Below are 22,308 nucleotides of genomic sequence, written 5' to 3' on the forward strand. Positions count from 1 at the left end.
TGGAGTGAGAGAAAGTATGGAAAGCCAGGCTGAAGCCAGATCTTGTAAGGCTTTAAGTGGCAGGCTGAGGAGTTCTTATTTTATCCCTGAGGCAATAACCTAGCTAGTTACTAGCTGTAATGCAGTATTGATCTTTTCCAATTCTACTGATTGATTCCTGTTCTGAGGGATAAGTAAGGTTTGAAAAATTATCCTCAGCTTTTACTTGGGGAGCAGGCTTATCTGCTGGGCTTGTCTTGTTGCAATTTGATAGGGACCTGTTAGGGTTTTGTCTTTATGATTTCCTCTTAAGTACCCTAAAATAATTTTTCCCTCACATTTAAGATGTGCAGTATGCATAACTTGGCTTTGGTGATCTATATATTGGAATGCTGAAGCTCTGCAGGAAGTGTGCATAAAGTGAAAGATTAGAAGACACTACAATAATAATAATGCAAATTGAATATCCATGAAGCAGTTTTAACTTAACGAAGATGGTAAACTTGGTGCCCCAGATGGAAGGCTAAATGCATTGAATTCCTGTTCTTCTTTCTCTAAATTATTCTTCAGTTTTAAATATTTCCATTCATTTTCTCTCTCTTTCTCCTTCTCTTTCCCCTTCGCCCTCTGCTGTAGTTATTTAAAAAATTCTAGTCATCCAATTCTCCATTTCTAAGATACATTTTCCTTTAGCTCTAACATTCTGTGTATATTTAAGTCTTTGGTTCTGTAATGACAATGATTTAGATATAACAAGCCAGCTATTTGGCAATAGATAGCATTATGAACATATTCAATTAATTGATAATCTGGAAAATGCTGAGTTCCAAGATAAAAATAGAAAGTTTTTTCCCACTAATTTTGGCATGTCAAGCACTTTGGTCTTCCCTTAGCCAGTTGAGGGGATGCAATGACTTGGCAAAATAAAAAGGTAATTTATAATGATAGAAACAGAGAATTAGCAATGTTAGGATATAGGGGAGTCACTAGATTTAGAGTCAGAGGAACTAGGTTAAAATCCTAACTTTGCCCCTGAGGTGACCTTGGGTAAGTGATTTAACCTCTGAGCTCCAGTTTCATCATTTGCAAGATAAGGGGCTTGATCTCTAAGGTTCCTTTCCATTCTAAATCTTTGATTGTACATCTGCTGCTCATTTCTTGGCATGATCTTAGAATTCTCCTACAACTTAATAGGATCCTTCTTGAAAATGGTAAGGCTTGACTCTCTTATAGTATTTTTCAATAGACTCCTTATAGTTCTAAAAACCTTTAGGTCCATTTTCAAAGAAATCCCAGGAAAGATTTCCTCATATTTAAACAGGTCATGTTTATATAACCCCAAAACAACTCAGTGGGAAAAAAATTGGTGAAACTATTTTTTTCATCATGATGACATTAAAAAAAATCCTACCCTGGGTTTATTGATTGGAATTTTCACCTTTCAGCTTCTTGTTTTGGCACTGGTACTACATTCCCTCTATAATTTGGAGGAAGAAACATCTAAAATATGAAATTTGGTTCTATATTATGCTTTAACTAGTATTTGAAAAACACAAAGTTTAGGTGGTTTAATTGATCCCAGTAGCCTCCCTACCCTGCTAAATGAAGAAATCCTGGGGAATCTCAAACTCCTGAGTCACTTGGGAAGAGTGAGATCAGTGATAATGACCCAAAGCCCCTTTTCCCACCAGTGGGGAATCTGAATATCAACTAGCCATTTCTCTAGGAGTCTTCCCTTTCCCCACAAGCATGAATCAGCACCAGTCCTCAGGTCTGGATTCCTCACTCCCTTCCCCTACCGACTGGTCCTACCAGACCCAGATAAGAACCCTATAAAAACCTACTTGACTTTACTGTGGGGGTACTCCATCCCTTGTAGGGGTTCAGTGAGCTCACTCAATTTCACCAGGGCTTTAGCAGAGTGAACCCATGTTCACCATTCTCCTTGACTGATCTTCATATTTTAAGTATTTCCCCTCAATAAAGCTGGCTTGCCTTGCTGTCTCATTTTGTGCTCTATGTTTCCTGAACATCTCTAAATCTGCATGGAGACAGGGAGCCAACTAGTTCTTTTGTCCAAAATTGTTTTCTGATTTTCATACTACACAGAATTGATTTGTTTCATATTGCTTAGGTTGTTTATGTACAGTCTCTTAAACACGTAACACTAAAGATTTATGGAAGTTTGTGGAGAATCCACTGACCTTAGTTAGAGTCCTACCACTAGAAGGGATTCAGAATGTTTAGAGATAGGGGAAATTAGTCCAAAAAGGAGAGGAGGAGACATGTTCAATCCTCAACGTTCACCTGTTAAGTTGGCTGCTGTTTTAATTGTACATCTGAGGCTTAAGGAACTGAAAAATGTTCATTGAATTCCAAGTAAATCATTGAATGTTCTTTCACTGAAAGGAACTCATTACCTACTCCTGATGACTCATTTCTAATTGAATCCCATTACAAGGGCAGTGCCGTTTATTGGGAGCTACATAGGCAAAATTTGTTATTGGCTTTGGTTGCAAAACAAATCTAAAGGCTTAATATAAACCAGGAGAACTATTGAAAACTTGTCAGGGGCTGTAAGGGCTATGAAGATTGGTTTATTTCATCCTTAGCTTTTTGCTAAGGACCATAGAAAACATTCTCTTCATGGGTATTGTTATGAAAATGAGGTTTTAAAAATGTATTTTAAATGAAATTTTATAGTGAGATGTTTCAATCCTATAAGAAGTGGTTAGTCTATATGCACTTTAAAAGTGCATATATTTGACCATGCAAGCATTCCCCAATTCAGTGGCCTGCTGAATAATTGATCCAATGTTACCTTCTTTCCTCTGCAAAGGGCAACCCCATTTCTAATTTGCTTTGAGAAATATTTACTACTTGCTAATTTAATGAAAGCTTAATCTAAGATTTAACCAAAGACTATGCTTCCATCAAACCTGAGCTATCATTCTAATCACAGTATGCATCCCTGAGCACGATGAAACAGTAATCAGAAGACAATGCGAACAAACTCCAGGTTTGTCAGTCACCAACTTACGTAGGGGAAAGCAATTCTAGAGGCCAGAAGCATTCAATATTATTAGCTACTCTATCTCAAGTCAACTTACTTGGCTTTTGCAACTCCTAGTTCCAAATGAAAAATTACCACTGTCCAAAGTACTGTTCTTTGCACTGACATATTCCTGAAAAGAGCCACAATAGCTTCTGAGTGTAAGAAGTGCTCAGTTTAGGCTACCTTGTAATAAACACTAGGTCCACAACATAAACTGTGAGTTCCCTCAACTATATTGCTTTTTTAATGGGCAAATAGATGCTTTACTAGCGAGCAAATGTATTGTTTTCCTGATTTCCTTGCACTGACCCCAAAGGAAAGCAATTCATCATTTTGTAAAGGCTATATTGGGTAAAGTTGCTTTATACTGACTAGTTTTTCTCTTGGGTCTAGGGTAGGCCAGAAATGAGGAGTATCTGACAAGATATTTGACTGCTGACATCTTTTGCTTAGGATGGCCAATGCCTAGGGAATATTTACTGTTAAGAGACATTTTTAATAGGCAGAACTTCTCTGAAACAACTACTTCCAAGAACCTCTTTCTTTTCACTGACAATAAATTAAAGAATGACCTACTCCAGACAATAAATTGGCTTCCTGGATTCTCCCTTAAGTGTGTGACAGAGATAAACTCATTGTGCCTGACAGAATTTCAACAAGCAAAATGAAAACAAATGCTAGATCACTTAATTGTCAACCTAGAGATCTCCATCCTACTCTCCATTATGGCAAGTGCCTTAGTCAAGTTGCCTAACTTCTCTGGGCCTCAATGCCCTCTTCTGAAAGATGAGGGATTGGATTAAATGACCATAATGACCTTTAAGTTTGAACAGTATATAATTCTAAAGGGACAAGAGATTTAGCATGACATTTAAGTGCACAGTAAAGACAGCTAGAGTAAGTAAGCTGAAATTTCTAGTTTTTTTTTCTTTTACCTTTGGGTCATGTATCCCAGAGAGCTCTTCATATATTTTCTCTCCAACCATGACAGCAGCTAGATTTGCTGTGTATGTGGAAAGGCAAAACAAACAGAAAATAGCCCAGAGATTCATTAAAAATCTTCCAGTCCAGCATTTGGGAGGTTTGATGGCCACGGTTCTACCAAACAAGATGGCATAACAGACATTCAAGGCTGAAGAGAAGGAGAAGACTTTACTCCTATTCCGCCCTTTGGGAGTCATTCCAAAGGGACTTTTCCATTCATATAGAGTGAGGAATACGGCGGTAATGTGGAGGGCCACAAATATCCCCAGCCACATTGTCCAGTGCAGTGGCCACATGAAGGCTCCAATAGGAGCTGCCGTGTCTCGGGTTCTCACTAAGATTCCCAAGCTGGTGGAGAAGAAGGGGCTAGTGAAGTCAATCACCTGGCTGCGAGCGGTGTTTATACTAAAGGAAGTGACTGCCATATGGGCTGTCCCACTCAAGAGGTCCCCGACTAGCCCAGTCCAGTGGCCATTTTTCCAGGCTCCGTACTTCCCATCTCCAACAATGTAGAGATCAAAATCAAAGTTCAGGTCCTCTGCCAGCTTTTCCAGAAGATCAATGCAGTAGCCATAGCAACACTTCTTATACTTAATGGGCACTGTATCATTATCGCTCTGGAGGCTGTCAAAAAGATCATCCAATATGGAGGAGTTGTTTGTCAGTGGGTCCAGGCAGAGCTGACCAGCAGGGCACAGACCATCATCATCCACCTGACGTGTGAAGACAAATGGATGCTCGATCAGGGTGACCACTCTCAGATGTAGCCGGGCTGGGTGTTGAAAGTTGGTTCTGTGTCTTTGGGCTTGTTCTGGCCATATCCCATAGTCCATGACAATCTTCCCTCCCTGCCAGCTGCCTAAGCGGGTCCACATTGGCTTCCCTACTGGGTCATGTTGTAGATTCCAGATGAAAAAGTTATTTTCAGAGCTTAGGACGGTGGTTTCTTTCACCTTGATGGAACCACTGAGGCCCCTGAAAGTAGTGTTGGCTAGAAACCTGTCAAAGAGGAGCAGAGGTAAGAAAACAAGAAGACAGATGAGACATTGGGTAGTAGACATTAGTTCTACTTTTTAGAAGGGGCAATAGCAAATGTTTGCCTACATCTTGAACTTTAATTTTATTTGAAACAAGAAAGTTAATTGCATTAGAAAGGTCTATGGCAATCATAGCCAAAAGAAGACAATTACTTTGATTGAGAAAATGAACTAACAACCCCAAATTCTTACACCATTTTCTATGGGCCTGCACTTTATCAATTGATTTTATTTCTCTCCCCTCAATCCCCAATGAATTGAAGTGTTAATTACACTCTTTTTTAATAGTCCCAATTAGGACTCCAGCAGCTTCCTCAGAGCTAGAGACTTAGCACATTTTAACTATAGCTCATCACTCTCCTTGGCAAGTAGATCACATATATGTGAGTAGGGAAATGACATAATAGATGTCATTTAAACACACTTAAAGCAACCCTGTACATTATATAATCTTTAAACATAAATAACATTTGTCCATCCTGTCTATCCATTCCTCTGTCTGTCTTTCTTTCTCATTGTCTCTCTTTTTCTCTGTCTCTGCCTGTCTTTCTGTTTGTCTCTCTTGTTTTCTCATCTGTGGAAAAAGAGATAAAATTTAAACTATTTACCTTACAGAGTTGTTGTAAGGCAAGCACTTGGTGAGCCATTAAAGCTCTATGGAAATGTGAGCTATTATTCTGAAGTCAGTCAGAGAGGCACATTGGATGACTTCCAAAGATGATAAAATGTAATCATATTTCTCAGAAGGGCCTCAGATCTTATGTTTCCTCAATGACCCTGTAGTAACATATTTTGGTTCAAGTTATAGGAGGGGCGTCTGCCCAGAAAACAAACAAAGAAAATGTCCAAACGAATATTTCATGCTTAAAACAAGCCAACTAAAACTATCCCTTTTATGTATCCTAATACCAGAGAAACAAGAATGTGCTTATTATTGGTCATGATCTTTATCTTTCCTAAGTTGGAATAAATAAAATAAACAGAGACAAAGCCTTTGCAATAGCTATGCACAGTTGGAGTTTGTTTATTAAAGCTCTGGGCTCTCCTGTACCTTAAATCATAAGAAAGGAATCATCATGATGATAGTTTATTGACTTTAATACTATTATCTCTTCAATAACTCAATTCATTTCCAAAGGCATTTAATAATTACCTATTTTGTGCTAGCTGAAGACACAGTTCCTGTCTTCAAGGAACTTGCATTCTACTGTTTAGATACAATATCTATGTGGATACATATATATGTGTGTGTGTGTGTGTGTGTGTGTACCTGTGTATACATATACATATACACATACATATACACACACATGCAAAGTTAACATCGGGGCTGGGGAATGGGAGAGAATTAGCAATTGGTGGAAATAAGACAGGGATGGACTAGACTGAACCTTACAGGAAGTTCAAGGTTCTAAGACGCAAAGGAGGCAATGTGTTGTAAGGGCCCAGAAATCGATGACAGAATGTCATATATGAGGAAGAGCAAGTTGGCCAGTTTGGCTGGAATGTTGAATATATGAAGAGAAGTCATGCAAAATGAATCTGGATGAAGCCATATCGCAAAGAGATTTAAATTCCAAATAGAAGAGCTCACAATTTATCCTGGAAGCAAGTCAATTCAATTCAAAAGCTTTTATTAGGTGTCTTCTAATGACAGGCACTGTGTTAGGGGCCGGGGATACAAATACAAAAATGAAGCAGCCCCTGCTCCTCAAGTAGCTTACATTCTATTAGAGGTGATCGGGAGCAACTGAAGCTTTTTGAGTAGTAGTGTGATCTGAGACAAAGATAATTTTGGTAGTTATGTAGGATACAGATTGTGGAACAAAGAGACCAGAAGTGGGGAACCCATTGTTCAGAATGTTTCTGGTTGAGGTAAGAGTCAGAGAACTAGGAGAGGCAAAATGTATGGTGGAAAAACGGGCCTTAGATTCAAATCCTAGATATGTTCTTTACTATTGGTGTTAACTTGGCCAAGTCACTTCAGTTCTCTCTGCCTCAATTTCCTGTTCTTTGACATAAAATGGTGGGACTTGATTTCTGATATTTCTTCCAGTTCAAAATCTATTATTCCACAAATGGAGCCAGATGGATGTGCTGGGTATATAATAGGAATTTATTTTGGTTTAAAAGATATTTTTAAGTGAAAGGGTGGAATATTCCCCAACTTCCTAGAGGCGTGTTAGGTAGAACACTGGCCTTGGATCAGGAATGTGATAGTAAATGTTTAACAAGTGGCTCTCTGAAAAAAAAAATGAACCAACACACTTTAAAGTTTAATCTGCTTTGTTACTATTTTGTCTATCACTTTCTTAAGTCTAGATAATCAACCAAACAATAAACCAAGCCCTTAATTTGTAGCATTTTATAATTTCCTAGGTGAAAATGCATTATTCACTGAAAATTTAGCAATTGATTAAGAGCCAGTTCAAGCTTTCTCCAGCATATCCCTGCTTTGGAGTCAGAAAGACTTGAGTTAAAATCTTGACTCCTATACTTACCAACTGTGTGATCTTGGGCAAGTTACTTAACCTCTCTGTCTCAGTTTCCCCACCTATAAAAATGGGGATAATAATAGCACCTACTTCAGAGGGTTGTTATGAGATAATACATGTGAAGGGATTTACAAACCTTAAAGCAGTATATACCTGTTAACTAATAATAATATTGTTAATTATTATTATATATGATATTAAATGTATTATATAATTATTATACAGTGATATGTATTATTAAATATGTAAGTTCAAGATTCTAACAAGGCTGATCTCTCTCTTAGCTATCACTGATTGATCCATAAATCACAGATTCAAGCAATTAGTAAACAGTTTTGCTATCAAGGAAAGAAACTAGAAATATAAAATAAGTGTGAAGAATGTGCTAATCTTCATTAATGATGAAGCAGTAAATTCCATTTTGAAGATTAGAAGCAAGGAAGAACAAGGGTCCTACCTCACTAAATGCCATGTTTATTTGGGGAGATTGTATGTAATGGTAATTATTCATGTTAATACTCCCCACTGGTCATGGATTAGTTAAACTGAATGTTAGTTTGCAATAAGTAATGAAGTCTTGGGCATCTAAAACCCCACAATAGCCTTCCACTTCCTTTAGAGAAGTAGGGAACCAAATAATTAAAATGTGCAGATTAATCAATTGATAATTAGCCAGGCTCTTACGGAGAAGGAACACTTTAGCTGTGTTTTGCATGAGCAGGTTACTTTTATAACTACTTCCTGAAATTCGCTTTCTGCAACAAATTGAAGAATAACATTGTTAGTGTAAGTGGGGGATTACATCATTTATGTCATTTTAGTATCCAGAAAAGTAGACTAAACATCATAGGCCCATTGGATGCTCTTCTTTACTGTTTGGCTTCTTTTAATTGTAAAGGTCGGAGAATTCTTGGGATGGATGGGCCCTAGAAAGGGCATCTATATATACGATCCTTTTGCCTAAATATGTACCATTAATCATTTTAGATAGAGGAGGCCCTAAAATCTTGTAGAGGAAGCTCTGCTGTATCGTTCCAACTGCAGTGGTTAGGGTGCAAGACATGGAGCAAGGAAGGTCTGAATTAAAATCTTGTCTCAGACATTTACTTAGCTGTGTGACTCTGGGCAAGTCATTTAACTTCACTCAACCTCAATTTTCTCATCTAGAAAATGGGATAATAATAGCATCTACATCATACAGTTGTGCGGTTTAGTTGAAATGACGTGTAAAGTATTCTGCAAAACTCAAACCACTATATAAATATTATTATTGTTGTTGTCGTTAGCCTATTGTACTAGACACTGGAGATACAAAGATAAAAAAGAAACAGTTTCTAATCTCAAAGATCTTGCATTCTAATGCAGAAGAAAATAAGTAAATAGAAAATACAGTGCATATGTATATGTATATATATATATATATAAATATATATGTGAAGAGAATAAATACAAATAAATTCAACACAATTAAATGTGTGGCAGTTTGGGAGGGAGAGCACTAAGAGTTGGGGAGACCAGGAAAGGCTTCATGTAGAAAGTGATACCTGAGTTGTTGTTGTTTGTCCTTTATTCTAGAAGAGGACCATAACATCAGGAAGGTGATGCTGTGACTTGTAAATGAATTAGATTTAAGTGAGGGAGGCCTGTGCAAAGTCAGAGAAAGCTGTGCAAAGTTACCAGCCTTGATTTCTTCTCTGGAACCATCTGGGTCCAGTGGCAAGATATAGATCAGAACAACTGGAGATGGTCCTCAATGCTTGATCTATAGCTTGAAGGAAAAGAGAGATTCTGTCAGGCAGAAGTAAGGAAGGGGCCCATTCTATTCCAGACTGGGGGCATAGCCAGTACAAAGGCATCTGGCTGGGAGAGATGGAAGGTCACATGTGAGGAATGGAGAAGGGCCAGTTTGGCTGGATTACAGAGAGCGGGAGGACGAGTAATGTCCAACAAAATTGGAAAGATAGGTTTGTGTCAGATTGTGAAGGACTTCAAAAGCCAAACAGAGGCTTTTATATTTTATTCCAGTGGTCACTGAGTTGGGGAGTGACATGGTCAGAGCTATTTTTTAAGAAATTCACTGGCAACAAATTGGAGGGTGGATAGTAGTGGGGAGAAACTTGAGTTAGGAAGACCATTAGGAGGTTGTTGAAATAATTTGAATTAGAAGGGATAAAAGCCTCAATTAAGGTCTATCATCCTCTGAGTAGAAAGAAGGGGTCAGATGCAAAAGATGTTGTGTATAGAAATGGCAAGATTAGGAACTGATTAGACATGTAGGGTGAGGTAAAGTGGAGTGTAGAGCATAATGCTGAGAGCAGAAAGTTGGAAGAGTGAAAAGATGATGGTACCTTTGACAGAAACAGAGAAGTTTGAAAGAATAGGGAGTTTGGTGGGGGAAAGATAATGACTTTTTTTTTGAGTATGTTTGGTTTGAGGTGTTTTGGGGATATCTATTTTGAAATGCACAACAGGTAGTTAATCATGTGGAACTCAAGCTCAGGGGAGAGAACAGGGCAGGATATAGAATCATATGCATGGAGATGATAAACCTATTGGAGTTAATGAGGTCACCAAAGAAAATGTAGAGTGAGAAGAGGGGCCAGAACAGAGGATTGGGTAACACTCACTTAAGGGGCATGGTGTGGATGAAAAGCTAGCCAAGGAGACCAAGAAGTAGAGGTTATATGGGGAGATAGAAAAACCAGAAAGAGTTGTGTCACAAAAACCTAGGGAGGAAAGATTATTCAGGAGGAGATGGTGATAAATGGTATCAAATGCAGAAGAGTGAAATAGGTTGAAGATGGAAAAAAGACCTGTGGATTTGGGCAATTAAGAGATCAAAGGCAACTTTGGTGAGAGCAGTTTCAGTTGGCATTAGGTCAGAAGCCAGATTTCAATCTTCAGTAATTGAGAAGCAAATGAGAGGAAGGGGTAGCAACAAATATAAATAGGTTTTTTTTTCTGGGAATTTGGTTAAGAAAGGGAGAAGATGCAGAATAATGGCTTGAGAGGATATCTAGTGAAAGTTCTTTAAAGGTGGAGGAGATTTGAGCATATTTGAAAACAGTAGGGAAGGAACAACCAGATAGTGAGAAGTTGACTCTTAAAGGGTTAATTTGGGTTGCTATCTGCTGGAGAAAAGGGGATAGGATTAAGGGCACTTGTAAAGGGTTGGGCCTTGCAAGGAGAAGGGCTGTATCATTATGAGAGTCTAGGGGAAAAAAGAATAGAATAGGAGATGATATGAAAAAGGTTTTGAGATAAATAGAACGAGAAAAAGGGATCTCACATTCAATGGCTTTAATTTTTTCAGTCAAATATCAGTTGAGGTCTTAAGGTGAAAGGATGGGAGTAGAGCAGAAGAGGAGGGGAAGGGTAGGAGACTTGAGAGAAGAGAATATTTAAAATAACTTCCTAGTAGAATGAGATAGGGAATCAATTGGAACAGAATAAAAGGATTTCCTTGCTCCAGTGAGAGCCCAGTTGAAATTGAATAATATAAATTTGTAACGTACCAAGTTAACATATTTGTGTGATTTCCTCTAGCTATATTCAGCAGTATAGAAATAGGAATAGAAAAGGAGGATGGTGTTGGTAATCCAGAGTTGAGTTTTGGCAAGGGATGATTGCTAGTAGAAAGGTACGAGGAATTTGAGAGTAGAGGATAGTGTGGGGGTTGAATTGACTAAGAGTATAAGCTATGTTTACTTTATATTAGACTCAACTCACTTTCTGGAGTTCTCTACCTCTTCACCAGCAGTTTTCTAACCCTGGAGAAACTTCTGTCCTGAGGCGCACTCTGGTTCTTTAGGCCAGACCACCGTTTCATGTGGGGTCTTAGCCACACACATGTCATTTCTAGATTGCCTCATTCTCTTGACCTTCTCCCCAACCCCCAGATTTCTAGTTCTCCTTTATGTGTTGTCTTTTCTTATCCATATGTAAGCTCCTCGAGTGTAGGAACCATCTTGTTTTCTTTATTTACAAGCACTTATATCCTCAGAATTTAGCACTGTGAACAATTACCCTTATTCTCTCTCTCTCTCTCTCTCTCTCTCTCTCTCTCTCTCTCTCTCTCTCTCTCTCTCTCTCTTTCTCTCTCTCAGACTGGAAAGGAAGAAAAGTGAAATCAGAGTGAGGATCATGACCTGAGAAGGTACTGAGGGGTGGAGGGATTGGAAGTTGTAATGAGGGCAAAGAATAGGTACAGAAGGGGTGGGACACATAAGGAGAGAAGGAATGATAAGAGGTTATGTTCAGATGGAGATGTTAGAGTTTTTGCTTAAGGAAGTAAACACTTGTTGGTAATAGTGAGATTCAGTGTGTAATCATTACTATGTGTAGCTGAGGTAGAGTCATTGAGTAGGTCAAATTTAAGGAGACTGAGGAATTAGGAGGTTAGAGTTTGAGGGAACATCAATAGGGATGTTGAAGTCCTTTCATATAAGGACAGGAATTGGGGAGGGGAGAAAGAAAATGAGAAGTGTGTGTGTGTGTGTGTGTGTGTGTGTGTGTGTGTGTGTGTGTGTATGTGTGGTATGTGTATAGAATTAATACTGGGGAGAGAAATCTGCAGGCTGGTATATAACAACCACCATGATATGGATTGGGTGGAAAATTTTAGTTGAGTAAACTTCAAAGAGAGCATGTTGCTAAGTGATGGAAAAGGGAGAGTCTGGAAGCGGCAGTGGGGAGATAATATTCTACTCTTTTTTCCAGAAGTTGTGAGTTGTGTGTGTGTGTATGTGTGTGTGTGTGTGTGTGTGTGTCTGTGTGTGCATCTGTGTGTGTATGTAGTGACAGTGGTGGTCTTGGTAAGAATGAAAATATAGCTAGTGCTAGAGAGGACGATAAGGGATATAATGTGACAAGAGGGAGCCAGGGTTCAGTAAGGGCCCTTATTGGGAAGGAATTTGAGAAAGCAGTCTAGAATGAAGGCGAGTATGCTCACTATGGAAAGAGAATTCCAGAGGGCAGAATGGAGAGGATGAGCAGAGTTGGAATGGGGCATGGTTGAAATAGGATTGAGGAGAATGGGATGAGAGATTTGGGAAGTCGAGGCTGGAAATAATTTGTTCCTATGTGACCCGTGATTAAGTAAAACGGGGTAGTGAGAGAAACGGGTTTTGAGAGATTGTTAACCATAGGATTAGTAGTGGGTGCCAGAGGAATACTGATGATTACATTCTTGAGGGGGTCTTGTAGCCAGCAGGGTCCGGGTATGTAGGGCCTTGGTTACTCTAGCCTACTTTTCCTGAATCCCTAGGGATGAAGAGTAGGGAGCGAGCCAATGCTGTAGGTGCCAATGGAATCTATTCATGATATCAATGATTGAAGGACAATTATAACTACCATCGACATAATTATTCATCATCATTATTCATAATATTAAAAAAAACTGAATGCCTTTTTATAGAAGTTGGAACCTACTCCCTTCACCTCATGCAGCTGTTGCAGAGAATATATATGAAATAATCATGTCCAAAAGAACTAATTTAGGTTAGGGTCTCTGTGAGAAGAGTTCTGTGGTTTCATTTCATTTTCATCTCAATAGTGGAGATAAGACAAAATTGTTTCCTTGTGACTTTCCATTATATTCAAATTTAGTATGCATTCTTATTACAATAATGAGATACTACTGCTTTAATTCCTGTCATATTGAGCTGAAAAAAATAATTCAACACTTTTTATGAAACTTAAGAATCATCAAAAAGACAAATGAGATAAACAAAGGGGTAAAATATTACATTAAACCTTAGCATTTAAAGCATAATCGAATGAATGAACAAGTACAAAATGTGTTTTACTTTGTCCCTTTCCAAGTCCACCTCAAATACTCTTGCCTTTGGTTGGTCTTTATTTATTTCTATATCTATGTCAACATCATCTATATCTATATCATCTATACCTATACCTATACCTATATGTATATCATCAATATATATGTCTAGTTGAGGTTATTGTATATATATATATATATTTCTTGTTCTATAGATTTTGCTTTGCAATACTTCATGTAGATATTTCCATAATTCCATATATTTATACTTATTTTTATACCGTTACAATATTTTATTATTGAGAGGACCATATATTTAGATCTGGAAGGGACCTAGAGACTGTATAGTTGGACACTCTCTTTTACAGAAAAGGAAACTGAGGTTCAGAGATTTGAAGTGACTTGCTCAAGGTCAGAGCTGGGGTTTAAACTAAGATCCTTTGATTCCAAATTCAGTTCACTTTCCAGTGCATGGCAGTGCCTGGAGGAGAGAGTGAGGCTGATGCCTGTGTAGCTCTGCCTCACTTAAATCTAATTCATGTGCAAGGCAAGACATCACTCTGGTGATGTCATTGGTCCTCCTGGAGAGCAAAGGACAAACAACAACTACCTCTCACATTAACATGCCATCTTTTTTTCAGATGTTTTTCAGTCCTCAGGTACATAGATCGTTTCTAAATTTTGTCATTTTAAGTAAAACAGCTCCAGATATCTTCTATTGATAGGCTTTTTAGGTTTATTTTTAGGATAAGGCCCTAATGATGGACTTACTAAGTCAAAGATCATCTTTGTGACTCGTTATAGATAGTTAGATATTTCTTCAAAATGTATCATTGTGCAGGCCCACCAATACAAATGAGTTTTCTATTTTTGCCACTGTAGTGAGAAAATTAGCATCTCGAAATTGTCTCATTTTACACATTTCTCTTTCTTAGGAATTTTGAGCAACTTTTCAATTAACTATTAACAGTTAATAATGATGACAATAGCTAGCATTTGTATAGTGGTTCTTATGTGCCTGGCATTATACTAAGCATTTTACAGATATTACCTTATTTGAACCCCACAATAACCCCAGAGCTAGGTACTATTTACCCTCATTTGATAGTTGAGGAAACTGAAGCAAACAAATTAAATGACTTGTGCAAGGTCACACAGCTAGTAAGAGGCTGAGGCTGGATTTGAACTTACGTCTTCCTAATTAGACCCAGTGCTCTAACCATTGCATAATTTAAGATTTCCTTCCTTGAAATTTTTTTCCAGGTCCTTTAATCATTGTACTTGTGTGTTAACTATTGGAAAGTGTGCATTGATCAATTTGTCTGTTTCCCTGCTTGCCTGTCTATAGTTTCAGGTCTTTTACAGTTTCTGGATGTCTGAGATTTTATATATATATACACTTGTATGTGTGTGTGTGTGTGTGTGTATCTTTATATGTGGATATATGATAGATTTACTGCAATTATTTTCTCCAACCTTTTCCTCCATAATTTCAGAGATATTCCTTTTTTGTTCTGCAAAATCCTTTTGTCTTTTTATTATCATGCATCAATTTTGCTTCCAATAATTTCTTTCATTTTAAAATAAAAATACCTTTTTTCCATAGATGAGGCAAATATATTATTCCTTTTTCTTACATTTGTTTTATGATTTTAAAGGAATATATTTTAGTTACGTTCAAACAAATCTACTATTTCATTGGTATGGTCAACTCCCAATGAAGAAACTCCCTCTTGCAAGGAAGGTTGACACTGGCTCTGCATTTTATAGTCTTACAGAATGGTTTGATATACTGAGAAGTTAAGCGAGTCTCCCAAGTTAATCCATTGCTTGTCAGAAGCTAGATTCGATCCTTTGTCTCCTAGCCTCCAGACCAATTCTCTGTTGACTATTCTATGTTGTCACTGGGTCAAAAAATTAACTAAGAGTTTTCTGTGATGTATGATTTGAGGTATGGATGCTAACCCAATTTTTGCAATGTAGCTCTCTGATTTTCACAGCAGTTCTTAATGGGTGATGATTCCATTTTCCCAACATCTTTAAAGCATTGGTTTATTAAATGCTAACTGGTATAGAAGTGGTATTCTATCCTGAAATTGTTTTTGTTCTTTTGATCTGTCTATTCTTTGTCCAACATCAGATAGTTTCAACAGTTACTGCTTTACAATATATTTTGAAACCTGGTTCCTCTTATTTTCAGTTTTGTATTTCTCAATTTCCTTGCCTCTCTGCTTTTCCATATGATCTTGTTATTCTTCTGTCTAACTAAGTAAAATTAGCTACTGACAATTTGCTTAGGATTGTGGTAAACTTATGCATTATTTGGAAAACATTGTCTTTTCACTATATTTACTTGTTCGATTATTCCCTGACTTAAGTTCTCTTTATATATTTCTTGCATGTCTTGATTAAGTTAATACCAAGATACTTTTTGAATTTTGTTCTATTTTAAATAACAGTACTAGTTCTATCAGTTTTTCTTGTTTCTTGGTGGTGATATCTGGAAATTCAGATGATTTGGGTAGGTATTTTTTTAGAGATCAAAGGGTAATAACACCTTGTTAACATATTAATACTTCATTATTTCTTTTCTACTCATTTGCTTTCTGTGACCATACCAATCCTGACTCATGGGGGTGGTCTGTGTTCAAATCTTTCATCCCTCGAGAACTTTTACTTTGAGCTTCTATTTTGATGGCTTTTCATTTTCTTGACTTATGCTTTCTTATATTCCTAATACTACTGTTTCACTTGTGATTTTATATTCCCAGTGTCTTGCACAGTGCCTGGATCATAGTAAGCATTTCATAAATACTTAATTGTATTTTCCCAGACTGTCACCACTGCCTCTATTCCTAATCTTGACTATTTGCCCCACAATTCAACTCTATACTATCACCTATTCTTGAATCCTTTGCCTCCTTGCTTTATTACTGGTCATGTTTTGATAAACTCCAACCGTGTATTATTCTCACTATTAGGTTCCTTCATGCCTAGGGCTGTCCTGGAGCCAGCTTGTACTTGCTTTTGATAATTGTTAAATTTTCATTGTGAGTATTTATGAATTTGAAATTGGCTAACTGACAAATCTGGCCCTGATTTGTTGTTTTGTTGATGGTACAGACTTAAGAAAGTGATGGAGAAAATGTTAATGATGATAAACTTAATATTGTGTCATGAACATTTCCCTGCTGGAGAGCTGGTTGTTAAACATTTACCAGCAAACCTTTGTTCACTCCTATTCAAATATTATTGAACAAAGCTGGCTATATTCATTATATCTAATCTCAACTGCACTCCCCAAAGTATAGGGCAATCCTTTTACTCCTTAACTGATATTCATTCCTGCTCACTACATAGATTGTTCTAAACCTTCTATTCTATCTTCAAGCTTCTCACAGTACTTCCTTCTCCCACCCTACTCTCATACTTCGCTGAAAATATTGACACTATTTGCAAAGAGCTCGTCTCCTCCCATTTCCTTCATCTCACAGGCCTTGGGCATCATTCCCCTATTTTCTTCTTTACTCCAGTCTCTGATAAAGGGATGGTCGTACTCCTTGCCAATGCCAAAACTATTCTCTCCTATTATAATTCCCCCTGTATCTTCAAGCTCTCACTCTCTACTGCTTCCTTTCTGGTTGTTCACCAACACAACCAAGTTAGCACCATCCTTAGAAAATCTTCACTAGATTCCCTTCTCTCTGATAGTTATCATCCTGTATATCTTTTCCTCTGATCAACGAAGCGCCTTGAAAAAGTTGTCTACACTAGGGGCTTCCACTTTCCTCCCTCTCTTCTAAAGCCTCTGCAATCGAGCTTTTGATCTCCTCATTCAACGGAAACTCTCCAAAGTAACCAATTATCTCTTAACTGGCAAATATAATTCCTTTTTTCTATCCTCACACTTCTTGACCTCTCAACAGCTTTTGTCATTCTTAATCACTTTCTTTTCCTAGTTACTCTTTTCTCTCTGAGTTTTTGTGACACTGCTTTCTCTTGGTGTTCTCCTCTACCTGTTTGACTATACTTCAATATCCTTTGATAGAGCTGCATTTATGTTCTATCCACTAAATATGGGTATGTCCCAAGGTGCTTGTCCTGAGCTCCTTTCTCTTTTCTCTCTGCAATATCTCATTTGGTGATCTCTTTAGCTACCAGGCCTCAGCTGCTTTTTCACTTTGGAATTTTCTTCAGAACTTGGGGCCTCCTCACTCTGGGACATCCAACCACCCCTACAGCCTTCTTACCCAGGAATATCCTTCCACCAGACTCACCCTCTCTTCCCATTGGTGAATCCCTCCTGGGGCCTCCATTTTGTGGGCTGGACAACCTTTGTTCCCTTCCTGAATTTGCTCCTGACTTTCTGGACTTTAGAACCAGTTTTCCTTCATATCCATCGTCATTCTCTGTACCACCTACCCTTTTTAATTCAATTTATTTGAACTCACATTTGTGTGCTGTCTTCTGCCATTAGAATGTGATCTCTTTGAATTCAGAGTCTTTCATTCTCTTTGCTTGTATTTACATCCCCAGCACTTAGCACAGTGCCTGGAACATAGAAGGTGCTCGGTAAATCCTTGTCTTCTTCTGGCATATAAGAATGTCTAGCACGTCATTAGTGCTTAATACATTTTTGTTGATTGACTGGTTGTTAACATTGATACTCTGCTCTTTGGTTTTCATTCAAACCTCTAGAGCTATGCAGAAAAAGTTTAACTATTCTTTCAAATGATAGTCCTTCATATTTTTAAAGACAGCTGTCACTGTCCACTTGGATGTTCTCTTCTCCAAGCTAAGTATCCCATTTCCTAAGGTTTTCCCTAGGACACTGCTTTGTGACTTGCCTCCCCCCTTAACTATACTGGACATGTTCTGGATACATTCAGTTTTGTCAAAGACTCTTTAAAAACATGGTACCCTGAACTGACTAGAGATGTGGCCTGACCAGTGTATGTTTCATAATTTCTCTAAAGTTCACTAAACAGTCTTTTTATTGCACATTGTTGCTGCTCATATGTCGTGCTCTCTGCTAGTCTAGTTAGCCTCTGTAGCGTGATTCCCGAAAAAAAGTATTGTGGTAATAGCTTCCTCATTTCACTGTGGTGGTTAAATTTTTTTTTCTGCCAAATGTCCCTGACAACAGTGGTCAATGGTTTGCCTAGGTCATCAGTCCTCAGAAGTCTTGTAGAATTCAGCTCTAGGGCTTTTGATCAGAACCAAAACATTCCCCACTTCAACAAGTAAATCTAGCTTTTCACTTTTTGAACTTTGATTTCTGCTGATATCAATTGTTTGTTTTAACAATGTCTAATACTCTGGCATTAGCCCACAGCCTCTCCCATCTTTGTTTCCCACATCCTTGCTCTTGAGACAGATTGTTAATGAACTCTTCTGATATTGCACACTTCCTTGACATCTCTATTTGTCCTTTTGATTTTTTAAGCCACCATGGGCTTCTCTTTTCTGCGTGCACTTTTTTAGATGTTGCTAGGTAGTACCCTTATTTATTTTTAGTCTCTTATTCCTCATCTCCTTGAATTTGCTATCATAGACTTCTCTCTTCTTTGGTTTCTGTAATTTTTGTTCCAGTTTCCTCATGTGTCATGACCACTGCCATGTTTGCTATTTATTAATCATTTCTCTGAATAGGAGTGCTTATTTTACTTTTTAAGATTTTACATTTTTTCCTTGACAACTTTCTCCATATATACACAAATACTTAACATGTCCTACTGCGTGCTGGCATCTTAAAAAGAGACTTGAACTTTTCCACCTTGATCATCCCTCATACATTTTTAAATTTCTTCCTGTCCTAACAGGAATTTTCTCAGGTTCCATAGAACTCTGCCAATTTTTCCAGCTTTTGAGAAATTAATTTCAGCTATTATCACTGCATGATCTGAAAAGACAGCATATTTCACTTTTAATTGCCATAACCTCTATTCTTCCTTGAATACAAATCCTATCAATTTGGCTGGCCTATTTTATATTTTGTAAGTGTATTCTGGACTGTTGGTATATCTCAAAATAAGTGACCTTCACGCTTAAATGCTTAGAAATCAAGTCTACCACTAGACTAAGCTCTTAAAGGTCAGGGGCCATGTCTTATTTGAATTTTTTATCTTCTCTAGTACATAATATAGTATTTTTTTTCACATTAGGCATTTGGTAAATTTTTACTTTCTTATATCATATGTATTTGGTTTTATAAGTTGTTTTTCTGTTATTTCTAGACCTATTATATTTGCCTAAAACACAGTTGAAATCTTCCTTTAGTGCTATTCTTCCTATCAAAGGCTACAAAGGTGCCAAGGCCTTAAATAACTTCCCTTTCTCACTACTTTGGAGCTGCAAACACATTCTTAAATTTGATATTTCTCCTTTATTATGTCATATTCATTATTCTACATTTTTCAATTCATTTATATACCATACATTTATTAAGCCACTACTGTATGCAGAATATTATATTTGGCATTGAGGTACAAATGAATGCTCTCTTCTACTCCCTCTGCCCAATTACTTTATATTTACCTATTCATTACATGTTGTCTCCACCCCTCAGTACAGTATAAACTCATTGGAGGATAAAACTTTATTTTTGTGTTTGTTTTCTTAACACTCAGAAGAGTGTCTGGCACATCTTAGGTACTTCCTTATAGAATGCTGATTTAATTGAGTTGAATAAATGACACCACTACCCTCATGGAACTTTCAGACTAATATCTCAAACAACCACAAAGAACTCTGTTACATAATGTTAGATAATAATTAAATCACAGAGGTGTGAATCACCAAGGGGAAAGGTTGCTATCCATTGCAAGACTTCATGAAGGAGATGGCATTTGACCATCACCATGTAGCTTGACTCAGTAAACTATATTGAACACCTCAATTCCCTCAGTTGCCTCTCCTCTCTGATTGGAGGGCTGGAGAGTGGTTCAATAAACAGCTTCCCAAAATGGAGCTTAATAGAGGGCTTCAGAACTTTCTACGTAATTCTCTGTTTTCCATCATTGGCGCTGCTTGGTTTCAACTCTATGGAATATCATGTCCCTGCTGGTTTCCCCAACCTCAGATTTTCAGTTTTCTTTTGTGTGTTGTCTTCTCCCATTAGATTGTAAGCTACTTGAGAGCAGAGACTTTTTTTTTTAATTTGTATCCTCTGTACTTAGCACAGTGTCAGGCACATAGGCACTTAATAAATGGTTATTGAATTGAATTGAGTTGACAGGATAAGTTGGAACTCAATAGATGAAGGAGAGGGAGGACAGATCAGGTAGAAGGAACATTATGAGCCAAATCACAGAGATAGGAAAGTACTGGGTGTCCCACCTGAGGGATAGGAAATATTCTTATTGGCTGGGGCATCAAGTATGCAGAGGGGGGTGGTACATAAAACTGAAAAGAGGGGCTGCTGCCAGTTCATGGAGAGTGTGAATGCCAGGCAAAAGAAGCACTGAAGACTTGTCAATTGAAGAATAACTTGGCCAGCTCTATACACAAGGAAGATTATTCTGGCAGTAGGAAGAAGGATAATTGAAAGGTGAGAGAGTGGATATAGAAAAGCTTGTCAGGAAGCTCTAGCAATGGTTCAGGCAGGTGGTAATCAGGGCCTCTACCAGGGGACTATCCATGAGAGTAGAGAGGAGATGAAGGACTGAGAGATGCAAAAATTGAGTTGACAAGACAGATTCTATATTTTAAGGATATCCACATAATGTCTGGTGAATATGTATCCTCTCCCCCTCCCCCCTTCCCACCCCTTTTCTGTTGCCTGTCTCTTTTCTTAAGAGTGAAGAGCCACAAACCCATTTCATATGAACAGAGCTCATTTCCTTCTTTGTCTAAGCTTAAAAAAAAGAAATAAAACAGCTAAAATTGTATTCAGCTTTTTTTCTCTTTGTGTGCTATAATCAGAGTATCTAGTTTTGAGTGTTCTTTTTGTTTGTATTTCTGGTTTTTGAGAGGGAGGTTGTCTGGACTTGATTCCCCCTCTGTGGGGAATTCTTGGTATGGAGATTTCTACTACTAATACAGATTGGCAATTCATCTGTAATTTAGAATCCTAGAGAGTTGCCTAGGAAACTGAGAAATGGAATGGCTTGTCCTTCATATAGCTATATGCTTCAGAAGCAGTGGCCTTTCTGACTCAATGCCTAGTCTTTATCTGCTACATCATGCTTCCTCAATTTGTATTTGGGTTCTATCTTCTCATTTTCCGTTGTACTTCAGTCATACGTGTGATTCTTGTCTTAGTCTTTTATGGCTTCCTTTGAATTGAACTCTTACTGTCTCTTCCCTGTATCACTGATGGTAAGGTTACTCCTCCTTTCAGTATTACTATTTTGAGAGCTTAGGTTTCATTTGAAAAGACCTGATTTCATTTTATTTGATCTTTCCTTCTATTAATTTCTCTGGCTATCCCCCTCCCACCTTTTTCCATTCTTCTCCTTAGTGGACTTTAAAATAGGGCCAGTTCCTCTGAGACAAATGTTCTCTGACTCTCTTCCTTAAAGAAAGTTGATTACCTTTTGCCTATTAACTTTCTGCTACTTTTGTTCTCCCCTAGCTAGTTTAATTTTTGTTCCTTTGCTTTCCTTGCCTACTTAACTCATCATGTTTGTTTTCTTCTATATTTTTGGAACTCTCTTTCTTCCCTTTCTTTTACAGCATCTCTTAATTTAGGGAGGTTTGTCTTTTTTTTTAATTTGCCAACAAAATGCTTTCATTCAGGGCTTATGAATTAAACAAATTCAATTCAACATTTATTATTTACTATGTGCAAGATACTGTACTAGGTGCTGAGGTTACAAACTCAGATAAAGAGTAGTCCCTACTTTCAAAGAATTTACCTTTTACTAAGGGGTTGCAACATGTATACAGGTAAGTAATACAAAGGTAACTTCAAGACGGAGACACTGCTAATAACTGGGGAGATTAGGAAAGGTTTCACATAGTAGGGTGGTACATGAG

The 22,308-nt window shown here is 37.7% G+C and overlaps 1 protein-coding gene and 1 long non-coding RNA gene across 2 annotated transcripts in view; one reads left to right on the forward strand and one right to left on the reverse strand.

The window, feature by feature from the left end:
- GRIN3A (glutamate ionotropic receptor NMDA type subunit 3A) overlaps nt 1–22,308 on the reverse strand; it is a 217,483-nt gene that overhangs the window by 117,189 nt on the left and 77,986 nt on the right. Inside the window, exon 4 of the mRNA XM_027863113.1 lies at nt 3,970–5,017. Coding sequence (XP_027718914.1) covers nt 3,970–5,017 — 1,048 coding nt within the window. The remainder of the gene's footprint in view (nt 1–3,969; nt 5,018–22,308) is intronic.
- Nucleotides 1–22,308, forward strand: part of LOC114043883 — a 176,791-nt gene that overhangs the window by 18,334 nt on the left and 136,149 nt on the right. The window lies entirely within an intron of this gene.

This window comes from Vombatus ursinus, unplaced genomic scaffold (genome assembly GCF_900497805.2).
Source record: "Vombatus ursinus unplaced genomic scaffold, bare-nosed wombat genome assembly UNPS02014770.1, whole genome shotgun sequence".
NCBI lineage: Eukaryota > Metazoa > Chordata > Mammalia > Diprotodontia > Vombatidae > Vombatus > Vombatus ursinus.